At 46.5% G+C, this 17156-nt stretch overlaps 1 protein-coding gene across 1 annotated transcript in view; it reads right to left on the reverse strand.

The window, feature by feature from the left end:
• Positions 1 to 17156, reverse strand: part of il11ra (interleukin 11 receptor subunit alpha) — a 122211-nt gene that overhangs the window by 26697 nt on the left and 78358 nt on the right. The window contains 3 exon segments of the mRNA XM_065007696.1: positions 10915 to 11007; positions 11010 to 11070; positions 11072 to 11081. Coding sequence (XP_064863768.1) covers positions 10915 to 11007; positions 11010 to 11070; positions 11072 to 11081 — 164 coding nt within the window.

Genomic DNA, 17156 nt, shown 5'->3' on the forward strand with positions numbered 1-17156 from the left:
GGTGATATAGAGATATAGGGGAGGGGAGATAGAGATATAGGGGGGGTGAGATAGAGATATAGGGAGGGGGTCAGATAGAAATAGGGGATGGGGTGAAATAGAGATATAGGGGAGGGGTGAGATAGAGATATAGGGAGATGGGTGAGATAGAGATATAGGGAGGGGTGAGATAGAGATATAGGGGAGGGGTGAAATAGAGATATAGGGGAAGGGTGAGATATAGGGGAGGGGTGAGATAGAGATATAGGGGTGAGATAGAGATATAGGGGTTAGAGATATAGGGGTGAGATAGAGATATAGGGGGTGAGATAGAGATATAGGGGTGGATAGAGATATAGGGGAGAGGGTGAGATATAGATATAGGGGAGAGGGTGAGATATAGGGTTGGGATGAGAGAGATATAGGGGGAGGTGGGTGAGAGAGATATAGGGAGAGGGGGTGAGATATAGGGGAGGGGTGAGATATAGGGGGAGGGGTGAGATAGAGATATAGGGAGGTGGGTGAGAGATATATGGGGAGGGGGTGAGAGAGATATATGGGGAGGGTGAGATAGAGATATAAGGGAGGGGGTGAGAGAGATATAGGGGAGGTGGGTGAGATAGAGATATAGGGAGAGGGGTGAGATATAGGGGAGGGGTGAGATATAGGGGGAGGGGTGAGAGAGAGATATGGGGGAGGGAGATAGAGATATAGGGGTGAGATAGATATAGGGGAAGGATGAGATAGAGATATAGGGGAGGGGTGAGATAGAGATATAGGGAGGGTGAGATAGAGATATAGGGAGGGGTGAGATAGAGATATAGGGAGGGGGTGGATAGAAATATAATATAGGGGGGTGAGATAGAGATATAGGGAGGGGGTGAGATAGAGATATAGGGAGGGGTGAGATAGAGATATAGGGAGGGGTGAAATAGAGATATAGGGGGGGGGAGATAGAGATATAGGGAGGGGTGAGATAGAAATATAAGGGAGGGGTGAGATAGAGATATAAGGGAGGGGTGAGATAGAGATATAGGGGAGGGTGAGATAGAGATATAGGGGAGGGTGAGATAGAGATATAGGGAGGGGTGAGATAGAGATATGGGGAGGGGTGAGATAGAGATATAGGGAGGGGGTGAGATAGAGATATAGGGAGGGGGTGGATAGAAATATAGGGAGGGGTGGATAGAGATATAAGGGAGGGGTGAGATAGAGATATAGGGAGGGGTGGATAGAAATATAAGGGAGGGGGTGAGATAGAGATATAAGGGGAGGGGTGAGATAGAGATATAGGGGAGGGGGTGAGAGAGATATAAGGAGGGGGTGAGATAGAGATATAAGGGAGGGTGAGATAGAGATATAGGGAGGGTGGATAGAAATATAAGGGAGGGGTGAGATAGAGATATAAGGGAGGGGTGAGATAGAGATATAGGGAGGGGTGAGATAGAGATATAGGGAGGGGGTGAGATAGAGATATAGGGAGGGGTGGATAGAAATATAAGGGAGGGTGAGATAGAGATATAAGGAGGGGTGAGATAGAGATATAGGGAGGGGTGAGATAGAGATATAGGGGAGGGGTGAGATAGAGATATAAGGAGGGTGAGATAGAGATATAGGGGAGGGTGAGATAGAGATATAGGGGAGGGTGAGATAGAGATATAAGGGAGAGGTGAGATATAGGGGGAGGGGTGAGATAGAGATATAAGGGAGGGGTGAGATAGAGATATAGGGAGGGTGAGATAGAGATATAGGGAGGGGGTGGATAGAAATATAAGGGAGGGGTGAGATAGAGATATAGGGAGGGGTGGATAGAAATATAAGGAGGGGAGAGATAGAGACATAGGGAGGGGTGGATAGAAATATAAGGGAGGGTGAGATAGAGATATAGGGAGGGTGGATAGAAATATAAGGGAGGGGTGGATAGAAATATAGGGGGAGGGTGAGATAGAGATATGGGGGAGGGTGAGATAGAGATATGGGGGAGGGTGAGATAGAGATATAGGGAGGGGGTGGATAGACATATAGGGAGGGGTGAGAGAGATATAGGGAGGGGTGAGATAGAGATATAGGGAGGGGTGAGATAGAGATATAGGAGGGGGTGAGATAGAGATATAGGGAGGGGGTGAGATAGAGATATAGGGAGGGTGAGATAGAGATATAGGGAGGGGTGGATAGAGATATAGGGAGGGGTGGATAGAGATATAGGGAGAGGGTGAGATAGAGATATAGGGAGGGGGTGAGATAGAAATATAAGGGAGGGGTGAGATAGAGATATAGGGAGGGGGTGAGATAGAAATATAAGGGAGGGGGTGAGATAGAAATATAAGGGAGGGTGAGATAGAGATATAGGGGAGGGGGTGAGATAGAGATATGGGGGAGGGGTGAGATAGAGATATAGGGGAGGGGTGAGATAGAGATATAGGGAGGGGTGGATAGAGATATAGGGAGGGGGTGAGAGAGATATAGGGAGAGATAGAGATATAGGGAGGGGTGAGATAGAGATATAGGGAGGGGGTGAGATAGAGATATAGGGAGGGGGTGAGATAGAGATATAGGGAGGGGGTGGATAGAGATATAGGGAGGGGTGGATAGAAATATAAGGGAGGGGTGAGATAGAGATATAGGGAGGGGTGGATAGAAATATAAGGGAGGGGGTGAGATAGATATAAGGGAGGGGTGAGATAGAGATATAGGGAGGGTGAGATAGAAATATAAGGGAGGGGTGAGATAGAGATATAAGGGAGGGGTGAGATAGAGATATAGGGGAGGGGGTGAGATAGAGATATAGGGGAGGGTGAGATAGAGATATAGGGAGGGTGAGATAGAGATATAGGGAGGGTGGATAGAAATATAGGGAGGGGTGAGATAGAGATATAAGGGGGGGTGAGATAGAGATATAGGGAGGGGTGGATAGAAATATAAGGGAGGGGTGAGATAGAGATATAAGGGGAGGGTGAGATAGAGATATAGGGGAGGGTGAGATAGAGATATAGGGAGAGGGTGATATAAGGGAGGGGTGAGATAGAGATATAGGGAGGGGTGGATAGAAATATAAGGGAGGAGGTGAGATAGAGATATAAGGAGGGTGAGATAGAGATATAGGGGAGGGGTGAGATAGAGATATAGGGAGGGGTGAGATAGAGATATAGGGAGGGGTGAGATAGAGATATAGGGAGGGGTGGATAGAAATATAAGGGAGGGGTGAGATAGAGATATAAGGGAGGGGTGAGATAGAGATATAGGGGAGGGGGTGAGATAGAGATATAGGGAGGGGGTGAGATAGAGATATAGGGAGGGGGTGAGATAGAGATATAGGGAGGGGGTGGATAGAGATATAGGGGAGGGTGAGATAGAGATATAGGGAGGGGGTGAGATAGAGATATAGGGAGGGGGTGAGATAGAGATATAGGGAGGGGGTGGATAGATAGGGAGGGGTGAGAGATATAGGGAGGGGGTGAGATAGAGATATAGGGAGGGTGAGATAGAGATATAGGGAGGGGTGAGATAGAGATATAGGGAGGGGGTGGATAGAGATATAGGGAGGGGTGGATAGAAATATAAGGGAGGGGTGAGATAGAGATATAGGGAGGGGTGGATAGAAATATAAGGGAGGGGTGAGATAGAAATATAAGGAGGGAGATAGAGATATAGGGAGGGGTGAGATAGAGATATAGGGGAGGGTGAGATAGAGATATAAGGGAGGGGTGAGATAGAGATATAGGGAGGGTGAGATAGAGATATAGGGGAGGGGGTGAGATAGGTGAGATAGAGATATAGGGAGGGGGTGAGATAGAGATATAGGGGAGGGGGTGAGATAGAGATATAGGGAGGGGGTGAGATAGAGATATAGGGAGGGGTGGATAGAAATATAGGGAGGGGGGGTGGATAGAGATATAAGGGAGGGGTGAGATAGAGATATAGGGAGGGGGTGGATAGAAATATAAGGGAGGGGTGAGATAGAGATATAAGGGGAGGGGTGAGATAGAGATATAGGGGAGGGGGTGAGATAGAGATATAGGGAGGGGTGAGAGAGATATAAGGGAGGGGTGAGATAGAGATATAGGGAGGGGTGGATAGAAATATAAGGGGAGGGGTGAGATAGAGATATAAGGGGAGGGTGAGATAGAGATATAGGGGAGGGTGAGATAGAGATATAGGGAGGGGTGAGATAGAGATATAGGGAGGGGATAGAAATATAAGGGAGGGGGTGAGATAGAGATATAAGGGAGGGGTGAGATAGAGATATAGGGGGAGGGGTGAGATAGAGATATAGGGGGAGGGTGAGATAGAGATATAGGGGAGGGGTGAGATAGAGATATAAGGGGAGAGGTGAGATATAGGGGAGGGTGAGATAGAGATATAAGGGAGGGAGTGAGATAGAGATATAGGGAGGGTGAGATAGAGATATAGGAGGGGGTGGATAGAAATATAAGGGAGGGGTGAGATAGAGATATAGGGAGGGGTGGATAGAAATATAAGGGAGGGGAGATAGAGATATAGGGAGGGGGTGGATAGAAATATAAGGGAGGGGTGAGATAGAGATATAGGGAGGGGTGGATAGAAATATAAGGGAGGGGGTGGATAGAAATATAGGGGAGGGTGAGATAGAGATATAGGGGAGGGGTGAGATAGAGATATGGGGGAGGGGTGAGATAGAGATATAGGGAGGGTGAGATAGAGATATAGGGAGGGGTGAGAGAGATATAGGGAGGAGGTGAGATAGAGATATAGGGGGGGGTGAGATAGAGATATAGGGAGGGGGTGAGATAGAGATATAGGGAGGGGGTGAGATAGAGATATAGGGAGGGGTGGATAGAGATATAGGGAGGGGTGGATAGAAATATAAGGGAGGGTGAGATAGAGATATAGGGAGGGTGGATAGAAATATAAGGGAGGGGGTGAGATAGAAATATAGGGAGGGGTGAGATAGAGATATAGGGAGGGGGTGAGATAGAAATATAAGGGAGGGTGAGATAGAGATATAAGGGAGGGGTGAGATAGAGATATAGGGGAGGGGTGAGATAGAGATATAGGGGAGGGTGAGATAGAGATATAGGGAGGGGTGAGATAGAGATATAGGGAGGGGTGGATAGAAATATAGGGAGGGGTGGATAGAGATATAAGGGAGGGGTGAGATAGAGATATAGGGAGGGGTGGATAGAAATATAAGGGAGGGGTGAGATAGAGATATAAGGGGGTGAGATAGAGATATAGGGGAGGGGAGATAGAGATATAGGGAGGGGTGAGATATAAGGGAGGGTGAGATAGAGATATAGGGAGGGGTGGATAGAAATATAAGGGAGGGGGTGAGATAGAGATATAAGGGAGGGGTGAGATAGAGATATAGGGGAGGGGTGAGATAGAGATATAGGGAGGGGGAGATAGAGATATAGGGGGGGTGAGATAGAGATATAGGGAGGGGTGGATAGAAATATAAGGGAGGGTGAGATAGAGATATAAGGGAGATAGAGATATAGGGGAGGGTGAGATAGAGATATAGGGAGGGTGAGATAGAGATATAGGGAGGGTGAGATAGAGATATAGGGAGGGGAGGGATAGAGATATAGGGAGGGTGAGATAGAGATATAGGGGGAGGGGGTGAGATAGAGATATAGGGAGGGGGTGAGATAGAGATATAGGGAGGGTGAGGAGATATAGGGAGGGTGAGAGATATAGGGAGGGGTGAGATAGAGATATAGGGAGGGTGAGATAGAGATATAGGGAGGGGGTGAGATAGAGATATAGGGAGGGGTGAGATAGAGATATAGGGAGGGGTGGATAGAAATATAAGGGAGGGTGAGATAGAGATATAGGGAGGGGGATAGAAATATAAGGGAGGGTGAGATAGATATAAGGGGAGGGGGTGAGATAGAGATATAGGGAGGGGTGAGATAGAGATATAAGGGAGGGTGAGATAGAGATATAAGGGGAGGGGTGAGATAGAGATATAGGGAGGGGTGAGATAGAGATATAGGGAGGGGGTGAGATAGAAATATAAGGGAGGGGTGAGATAGAGATATAGGGAGGGGTGAGATAGAGATATAGGGGGGGGTGAGATAGAGATATAGGGAGGGTGAGATAGAGATATAGGGAGGGGGTGGATAGAAATATAGGGAGGGGGTGGATAGAGATATAAGGAGGGGTGAGATAGAGATATAGGGAGGGGGTGGATAGAAATATAAGGGAGGGGGTGGATAGGATATAAGTGGATAGAGATATAAGGGAGATAGAGATGAGATAGAGATATAGGAGGGGAGGGGGGTGGATAGAAATATAAGGGAGGGTGAGATAGAGATAGAGATATAGGGGAGGGGATGAGATAGAGATATAGGGAGGGGGATAGAAATATAAGGGGGGGTGAGATAGAGATATAAGGGAGGGGGTGAGATAGAGATATAGGGAGGGGGGGTGAGATAGAGATATAGGGAGGGTGAGATAGAGATATAGGGAGGGGTGAGATAGAGATATAGGGAGGGGAGATGAGATAGAGATATAGGGAGGGGGTGAGATAGAGATATAAGGGAGGGTGAGATAGAGATATAGGGAGGGGTGAGATAGAGATATAGGGAGGGAGGGTGGGGATAGAGATATAGGGAGGGGTGAGATAGAGATATAGGGAGGGGTGAGATAGAGATATAGGGGGGAGGGGGTGAGATAGAGATATAGGGGATATAGGGAGGGGTGAGATAGAGATATAGGGAGGGTGAGATAGAGATATAGGGGGAGGTGAGATAGAGATATATAGGGAGAGGGTGGATAGATAGATATAGGGAGGGGTGAGATAGAGATATAGGGAGAGGGGGTGAGATAGAGATATAGGGAGAGATATAGGGGAGGTGAGATAGAGATATAGGGAGGGGTGAGATAGAGATATAGGGAGGGTGTGATAGATAGAGATATAGGGAGATAGAGATATAGGAGGGGGTGGATAGAATATAAGGGAGGGTGAGATAGAGATATAAGGAGGGGGTGAGATAGAGATATAGGGAGGGGGTGAGATAGAGATATAAGGGAGAGGGGAGGGGTGAGATAGAGATATAGGGAGGGGGTGGATAGAAATATAAGGGGGTGAGGAGATGGAGGGGTGAGATAGAGATATAGGGGAGGGTGAGATAGAGATATAGGAGAGGGTGAGATAGAGATATAGAGGGGGTGAGATAGAGATATAGGGAGGGGTGGATAGGGTGAGATAGAGATATAAGAGAGATAGAGATATAGGGGAGGGGTGAGATAGAGATATAGGGAGGGGGGTGAGATAGAGATATAGGAGGGTGAGATAGAGATATAGGGAGGGGTGAGATATAAAGGGAGAGGGTGAGATAGAGATATAAGAGGGTGAGATAGAGATATAAGATAGAGGGAGGGAGATAGAGATATAGGGAGGGTGGATAGAGATATAGATGAGAGATATAGGGAGGGGGATGAGATAGAGATATAGGGAGGGGTGAGATAGAGATATAGGGAGGGTGAGATAGAGAATATATAGGGAGTGGATAGTATAAGAGATAGAGATATAGGGAGGGGAGAAATGGATAGAAATATAAGGGAGATGGGTGAGATAGAGATATAGGGGGAGGGAGATAGAGATATAGGGGAGGGTAGAGATAGAGATATAGGGGAGGGGAGATGGAGATATAGATATAAGGGGGGGTGAGATGGAGATATAGATATAGAAATATAAGGGGAGGGTGAGATAGAGATAGATAGGGGGAGATAGGTGAGATAGAGAAATAGGGAGGGGGTGAGAAACATAGAGAGATAGAGATATGGGGGAGGGGTGAGATAGAGATATGGGGGGAGGGGTGAGATAGAGATATAGGGAGGGGTGGATAGAGATATAGGGAGGGGTGAGATAGAGATATAAGGGAGGGGTGAGATAGAGATATAGGGGAGGGGTGAGATAGAGATATAGGGGGGTGAGATATAGGGGAGGGGGAGGGTGAGATAGAGATATAGGGGAGGGGTGAGATAGAGATATAGGGGAGGGGTGAGATAGAGATATAGGGGAGGGGTGAGATAGAGATATAGGGGGGGAGATGGGGGGGTGAGTGAGATAGAGATATAGGAGGGAGGGGGAGATATAGGGGGTGGATAGAGATATAAGGAGGGGTGAGATAGAGATATAGGGGAGGGGTGAGATATAGGGGGAGGGGTGATAGAGATATAGGGGGAGGGTGACATAGAGATATAGGGGGGGTGAGATAGAGATATAGGGGAGATATAGGGGAGGAGGGTGAGATATAGGGGAGGGATAGAGATGAGATATAGGGGGAGGGTGAGATAGAGATATAAGGGGAGGGGGTGAGATAGAGATATAGGGAGGGTGAGATAGGATATAGGGAGGTGAGATAGAGATATAGGGGGAGGGTGAGATAGAGATATAGGGAGGGGTGGAGGGGAGGGGGGTGAGATAGAGATATAGGGAGGGGGGTGGATAGAAATATAAGGGAGGGTGAGATAGAGATATAGGGGGAGGGGTGGATAGAAATATAAGGGAGGGGTGAGATAGAGATATAGGGAGGGGTGGATAGAGATATAAGGGAGGGGTGAGAGATAGAGATAGAGATATAGGGAGGGGTGGATAGAAATATAAGGGAGAGATAGAGATAGATAGAGATATAGGGGAGGGTGAGATAGAGATATAGGGGGGTGAGGGAGTGAGGGGTGATAGAGATAGAGAGATAGGGAGATGAGATATAGGGGAGGGGTGATGATATAGATATGGGGGAGGGGGTGAGATAGGGGGAGGGGTGAGATAGAGAAATAGGGGAGGGGTGAGATAGAGAATAGGGGGAGGGGTGAGAGAGATATAGGGGAGGGTGAGATAGAGATATAGGGGGGGGTGAGATAGAGATATAGGGGGAGGGGGTGAGATAGAGATATAAGGGAGGGGTGAGATAGAGATATAGGGGAGGGGTGAGATAGAGATAGGGGAGGGGTGAGATATATAGGGGGAGAGATATAGGGGGGAGGGGTGAGATAGAGATATAGGGGGGAGGGGGTGAGATAGAGATATAAGGGGAGGGTGAGATATAGAGATATAGGGGAGGAGGAGGTGAGATAGAGATATAGGGAGGGGGTGGATAGAAATATAAGGGAGGGGTGGATAGAAATATAAGGGGGGGGTGAGATAGAGATATAAGGGGAGGTGAGATAGAGATATAAGGGGAGGGGTGAGATAGAGATATAGGGGAGGGGTGAGATATAGATAGGGAGAGGTGAGATAGAGATATAGGGGAGGGTGAGATAGAGATATAGGGGGAGGGGTGAGATAGAGAAATAGGGGAGGGGTGAGATAGAGATATAGGGGAGGGGGAGATGAGATAGAGATATAGGGGAGGGGTGAGATGAGATAGAGATATAGAGGGGGAGGGGTGAGATATAGAGATATAGGGGGAGGAGGTGAGATAGAGATATAGGGGGAGGGACAGGGAGAAAGAGGGGAGAGAGAGAGATAGAGGGAGAGAGAGAGAGAGAGAGCAACGGAGAGAGAGAAAGAGCTTTGATTAAATATTTAGTATCAGATCTCTGCTGTCCTGCCCGATGTTTTTTTATCTGCTGTTGCAAAATAAATAAATACAGATGAGGTAAGTAGGTAGGTAGATGGGCTGTTTACAGATGGACTATGTACAGGTGCAGTGATCTGTGAGCTGCTCTGACAGCTGGTGCTTAAAGTTAGTGAACTGGAAGGAGAGGCGGCCAAAGGAGGCCAAAGGAGGAATTGGCTTTGGGGGTGACCAGTGAGATATTCCTGCTGGAGCGCGTGCTACGAGTGGGTGTTGATATGGTGACCAGCAAGCTGAGATAAGGCGGGGCTTTACCTAGCAGAGACTTGTAGATGACCTGGAGCCAGTGGGTTTGGCGACGAATATGAAGCGAGGGCCAGCCGACTAGAGCATACAGGTCGCAGTGGTGGGTTGTATATGGGGCTTTGGTGACAAACGGATGGCACTGTGATAGACTGCATCCAATTTGTTGAGTAGAGTGTTTGAGGCAATTTTATAGATGACATCACCGAAGTCGAGGATCGGTAGGAAAGTCAGTTTTACAAGGGTATGTTTGGCAGCATGAATGAAGGATGCTTTGTCAATTCTAGATTTAATTTTGTATTGGAGATGTTTAATATGAGTCTGGGAGGTGAGTTTACAGTCTAGCCAGACACCTAGGTATTTGTAGTTGTCCAAGTCAGAACCTTCCAGAGTAGTGATGCTGGACAGGTGGGTGGCGATCGATTGAAGAGCATGCATTTAGTTTTACTTGCATTTAAGAGCAATTGGAGGCCACGGAAGGAGAGTTGTATGGCATTGAAGCTCGTCTGGAGGGTTGTTAACACAGTGTCCAAAGAAGGGCCAGAAGTCTACAGAATGGTGTCGTCTGCGTACAGGTGGATCAGAGAAGCACCAGATAGGAGGAGGGGGGAGATAGAGATGTAGGGGGAGGGAGAGGAGAGATGGAGAGACAGTATGATGACTAGAGGAACTGACGGTAGACCAGATGCTGGATCCTACAGGACGGTAGGGAGGGGGGAGATGGGGAGGGAGAGGAGAGATGGAGAGGGAGGGAGAGGAGAGATGGAGAGACAGTATGATGACTAGAGGAACTAACGTTAGACCAGATGCTGGATCCTACAGGACGGTAGGGAGGGGAGAGGTGATGACTAGAGGAACTAACGTTAGACCAGATGCTGGATCCTACAGGTCGGTAGGGAGGGGAGAGATGTTAAATAGAGGAACTAACGTTAGACCAGATGCTGGATCCTACAGGACGGTAGGGAGGGGAGAGGTGATGACTAGAGGAACTAACGTTAGACCAGATGCTGGATCCTACAGGTCGGTAGGGAGGGGAGAGATGTTAAATAGAGGAACTAACGTTAGACCAGATGCTGGATCCTACAGGACGGTAGGGAGGGGAGAGATGTTAAATAGAGGAACTAACGTTAGACCAGATGCTGGATCCTACAGGACGGTAGCGGAGCTGGACACACGGAGGGAAGGGCACAGCGTGGTGGAGCCAGGAGGCAGGGTTCGATACCAGTACACCTGGAGCCTCATGGGATATCCTAGCATCCCCACTGCTGTTACTGCCTCTGGGGTCTGGCTGCACTGTAGACACACAGAGACAGAGAGGGAGGTGATACAACACACACTGATACACACACAGAATCATGCACACACACTGGTACACACAGAGAAGCATGCACACACACACACTGATACACACACTGATACACACACACACTGATACACACACACACTGATACACACACACACACTGATACACACACACTCTGATACACACTGACACACTGATACATATACACACTGACACACACTGATACACACACACACTCTGATACATACACACACTGATACATATACACACTGATACACACACTGATACATATACACACTGATACATATACACTCTGATACATATACACTCTGATACATATACACACTGATACATATACACTCTGATACATATACACACTGATACATATACACACTGATACACACACTGATACACACACACACTGATACACACACACACACTGATACACACACACACTGATACACACACACACTGATACACACACACACTGATACACACACACACTGATACACACACACACGGGCACACACACACACTGATACACACACACACGGGCACACACACACTGGTACACACACACTGGTACACACACTGGCAAACACACACACACTGATACACACACACACTGACACACACACACACATTGGCACACACACACATTTTACACACACAGAGAGAGACAGTAGTTAGGAATCAACACTGTGAATATTGACATGGTGACGGTTCAGAAACCTTGTTATTAACACATTTAGTGTTTTGCTAAGGAGCAGAATCAGAACAGCAGACAGCGAGACAGACAGGTACAGACAGACAGGTACAGACAGACAGGTACAGACAGACAGGTACAGCCAGACAGGTACAGACAGACAGACAGGTACAGACAGGTACAGACAGACAGGTACAGACAGACAGACAGACAGACAGACAGGTACAGACAGACAGACGGGTACAGACAGACAGACGGGTACCGACAGACAGACGGGTACCGACAGACAGACAGGTACAGACAGAGACAGGTACAGACAGACAGACAGGTACAGACAGACAGACGGGTACAGACAGACAGACGGGTACAGACAGACAGACGGGTACAGACAGACAGACAGGTACATGCAGTCAGACGGGTACAGACAGACAGACAGGTACAGACAGAGACAGGTACAGACAGACAGACAGGTACATGCAGTCAGACGGGTACAGACAGAGAGACAGGTACAGGCAGACAGGTACAGAAAGACAGACAGGTACAGGCAGACAGGTACAGACAGACAGACAACAGGTACAGACAGGCAGGGACAGACAGACAGGCTGGTACAGACAAGTAAAGAGATGGGTACAGACAAGTAAAGAGATGGGTACAGATAAGTAAAGAGATGGGTACAGACACGTAAAGAGATGGGTACAGACACGTAAAGAGATGGGTACAGACAAGACAAGTAAAGAGATGGGTACAGACAGGTAAAGAGATGGGTACAGACAAGACAAGTAAAGAGATGGGTACAGACAAGTAAAGAGATGGGTACAGACAAGTAAAGAGATGGGTACAGACAAGTAAAGAGATGGGTACAGACACGTAAAGAGATGGGTACAGACAAGTAAAGAGATGGGTACAGACAAGTAAAGAGATGGGTACAGACACGTAAAGAGATGGGTACAGACAAGTAAAGAGATGGGTACAGACAAGTAAAGAGATGGGTACAGACAAAAAAAGACAGACAGGTAAAGACAGACCGGTACAGACAGATGGGTACAGACAAGACAAGTAAAGAGATGGGTACAGACAAGACAAGTAAAGAGATGGGTACAGACAAGTAAAGAGATGGGTACAAACAAGTAAAGAGATGGGTACAGACAAGTAAAGAGATGGGTACAGACAGGTAAAGAGATGGGTACAGACAAGACAAGTAAAGAGATGGGTACAGACAAAAAAAGACAGACAGGTAAAGACAGACAGGTACAGACATGTAAAGATAGACCAGTACAGACAGATGGGTACAGACAAGACAAGAGATGGGTACAGACAAGACAAGTAAAGAGATGGGTACAGACAAGACAAGTAAAGAGATGGGTACAGACCAGACAGGTAAACAGATGGGTACAGACAAGTAAAGAGATGGGTACAGACAAGTAAAGAGATGGGTACAGACACATAAAGAGATGGGTACAGACAAGTAAAGAGATGGGTACAGACACGTGACGAGATGGGTACAGACACGTAAAGAGATGGGTACAGACAAGTAAAGAGATTGGTACAGACAAGTAAAGAGATGGGTACAGACAAGTAAAGAGATGGGTACAGACAAGTAAAGAGATGGGTACAGACAAGACAAGTAAAGAGATGGGTACAGACAAGTAAAGAGATGGGTACAGACAAGACAAGTAAAGAGATGGGTACAGACAAGTAGAGAGATGGGTACAGACAAGTAAAGAGATTGGCACAGACAAGTAAAGAGATGGGTACAGACAAGTAAAGAGATGGGTACAGACAAGACGAGTAAAGAGATGGGTACAGACAAGTAAAGAGATGGGTACAGACAAGTAAAGAGATGGGTACAGACAAGTAAAGAGATGGGTACAGACACATGATGGGTACAGACAAGTAAAGAGATGGGTACAGACACGTGACGAGATGGGTACAGACACGTAAAGAGATGGGTAAAGACAAGTAAAGAGATGGGTACAGACAAGTAAAGAGATGGGTACAGACAAGTAAAGAGATTGGTACAGACAAGTAAAGAGATGGGTACAGACAAGTAAAGAGATGGGTACAGACAAGTAAAGAGATGGGTACAGACAAGTAAAGAGATGGGTACAGACAAGACAAGTAAAGAGATGATGGGTACAGACAAGACAAGTAGAGATGGGTACACAGACAAGTAAAGAGATGGGTACAGACAAGTAAAGAGATGGGTACAGACAAGTAAAGAGATGGGTACAGACAAGTAAAGAGATGGGTACAGACAAGTAAAGAGATGGGTACAGACAAGTAAAGAGATGGGTACAGACAAGAGATGGGTACAGACAAGACAAGTAAAGAGATGGGTACAGACAAGACAAGTAAAGAGATGGGTACAGACAAGTAAAGAGATGGGTACAGACAAGTAAAGAGATGGGTACAGACAAGTAAAGAGATGGGTACAGACAAGTAAAGAGATGGGTACAGACAAGTAAAGAGATGGGTACAGACAAGACAAGTAAAGAGATGGGTACAGACAAGTAAAGAGATGGGTACAGACAAGTAAAGAGATGGGTACAGACAAGTAAAGAGATGGGTACAGACAAGTAAAGAGATGGGTACAGACAAGTAAAGAGATGGGTACAGACAAGTAAAGAGATGGGTACAGACAAGACAAGTAAAGAGATGGGTACAGACAAGTAAAGAGATGGGTACAGACAAGACAAGTAAAGAGATGGGTACAGACAAGACAAGTAAAGAGATGGGTACAGACAAGTAAAGAGATGGGTACAGACAAGTAAAGAGATGGGTACAGACAAGACAAGTAAAGAGATGGGTACAGACAAGACAAGTAAAGAGATGGGTACAGACAAGACAAGTAAAGAGATGGGTACAGACAAGACAAGTAAAGAGATGGGTACAGACAAGTAAAGAGATGGGTACAGACAAGTAAAGAGATGGGTACAGACAAGTAAAGAGATGGGTACAGACAAGTAAAGAGATGGGTACAGACAAGTAAAGAGATGGGTACAGACAAGTAAAGAGATGGGTACAGACAAGAAAAGAGATGGGTACAGACAAGTAAAGAGATGGGTACAGACAAGACAAGTAAAGAGATGGGTACAGACAAGTAAAGAGATGGGTACAGACAAGACAAGTAAAGAGATGGGTACAGACAAGTAAAGAGATGGGTACAGACAAGACAAGTAAAGAGATGGGTACAGACAAGACAAGTAAAGAGATGGGTACAGACAAGTAAAGAGATGGGTACAGACAAGTAAAGAGATGGGTACAGACAAGACAAGTAAAGAGATGGGTACAGACAAGACAAGTAAAGAGATGGGTACAGACAAGACAAGTAAAGAGATGGGTACAGACAAGACAAGTAAAGAGATGGGTACAGACAAGACAAGTAAAGAGATGGGTACAGACAAGACAAGTAAAGAGATGGGTACAGACAAGTAAAGAGATGGGTACAGACAAGTAAAGAGATGGGTACAGACAAGTAAAGAGATGGGTACAGACAAGTAAAGAGATGCGTACAGACAAGTAAAGAGATGGGTACAGACAAGTAAAGAGATGGGTACAGACAAGATAAGTAAAGAGATGGGTACAGACAAGATAAGTAAAGAGATGGGTACAGACAAGATAAGTAAAGAGATGGGTACAGACAGGTACAGACAGACAGGTACAGACAAGTAAAGACAGACAGGTACAGACAGACAGGTACAGACAAGTAAAGACAGGTACAGACAGACAGGTACAGACAGACATGTACAGGCAGACAGGTACAGACAGACGGGTACAGACAGAGATGGGTACAGACAGGTAAAGAGATGGGTACAGACAAGTAAAGAGATGGGTACAGACGCGTAAAGAGATGGGTACAGACAAGTAAAGAGATGGGTACAGACAAGTAAAGAGATGGGTACAGACAAGTAAAGAGATGGGTACAGACAAGTAAAGAGACGGGTACAGACAGGTAAAGAGATGGGTACAGACACGACAAGTAAAGAGATGGGTACAGACAAGTAAAGAGATGGGTACAGACAGGTAAAGAGATGGGTACAGACAGGTACAGACAGACAGTTTCAGACAAGTAAAGATAGGTACAGACAGACATGTACAGGCAGACAGGTACAGACAGACGGGTACAGACAGGTAAAGAGATGGGTACAGACAAGTAAAGAGATGGGTACAGACACGTAAAGAGATGGGTACAGACAAGTAAAGAGATGGGTACAGACAAGTAAAGAGATGGGTACAGACAAGTAAAGAGATGGGTACAGACAAGTAAAGAGATGGGTACAGACAGGTAAAGAGATGGGTACAGACACGACAAGTAAAGAGATGGGTACAGACAAGTAAAGAGATGGGTACAGACAAGTAAAGAGATGGGTACAGACAAGTAAAGAGATGGGTACAGACAAGTAAAGAGATGGGTACAGACAAGTAAAGAGATGGGTACAGACAAGTAAAGAGATGGGTACAGACAGGTAAAGAGATGGGTACAGACAGGTAAAGAAATGGGTACAGACAAGTAAAGAAATGGGTACAGACAAAAAAAACACAGGTAAAGACAGACAGGTACAGACATGTAAAGATAGACCAGTACAGACAGATGGGTACAGACAGCTAAAGTCAGACAGGTACAGACAAGTAAAGAGATGGGTACAGACAAGTAAAGATATGGGTACAGACAGGTAAAGAGATGGGTACAGACAGGTACAGACAGACAGTTTCAGACAAGTAAAGACAGGTACAGACAGACATGTACAGGCAGACAGGTACAGACAGACAGGTACAGACAGACAGGTATAGACAGGTACAGACAGACAGGTACAGACAGACAGGTACAGACAGGTAAAGTCAGACAGGTACAGACAAGTAAAGAGATGGGTACAGACAGACAGGTACAGACAAGTAAAGACGGGTACAGACGGACATGTACAGGCAGACAGGTACAGACAGACAGGTACAGACAGGTAAAGACAGACAGGTATAGACAGGTACAGACCGACGGGTACAGACAGACAGGTACAGGCAGGTAAAGTCAGATAGGTACAGACAGGTACAGACAGGCACAGGCAGACAGGTAAAGACAGACAGGTACAGACAGGTAAAGACAGGTACAGACAGGTACAGACAGGTAAAGACAGACTGCTACAGAAGGGTAAAGACAAACATGTAGAAACAGACGGGTACAGACAGGTACAGACAGAGAGGTACAGACAGGTACAGACAGACAGAGAGGTACAGACAGGCAGAGAGGTACAGACAGGTACAGACAGACAGAGAGGTACAGACAGGTAAAGACAGGTACAGACAGACATGTACAGGCAGACAGGTACAGACAGACGGGTACAGACAGGTACAGCCAGACGGGTAC

This window comes from Oncorhynchus nerka, linkage group LG22 (assembly GCF_034236695.1).
Source record: "Oncorhynchus nerka isolate Pitt River linkage group LG22, Oner_Uvic_2.0, whole genome shotgun sequence".
In the NCBI taxonomy this organism is placed as follows: Eukaryota; Metazoa; Chordata; class Actinopteri; order Salmoniformes; family Salmonidae; genus Oncorhynchus; species Oncorhynchus nerka.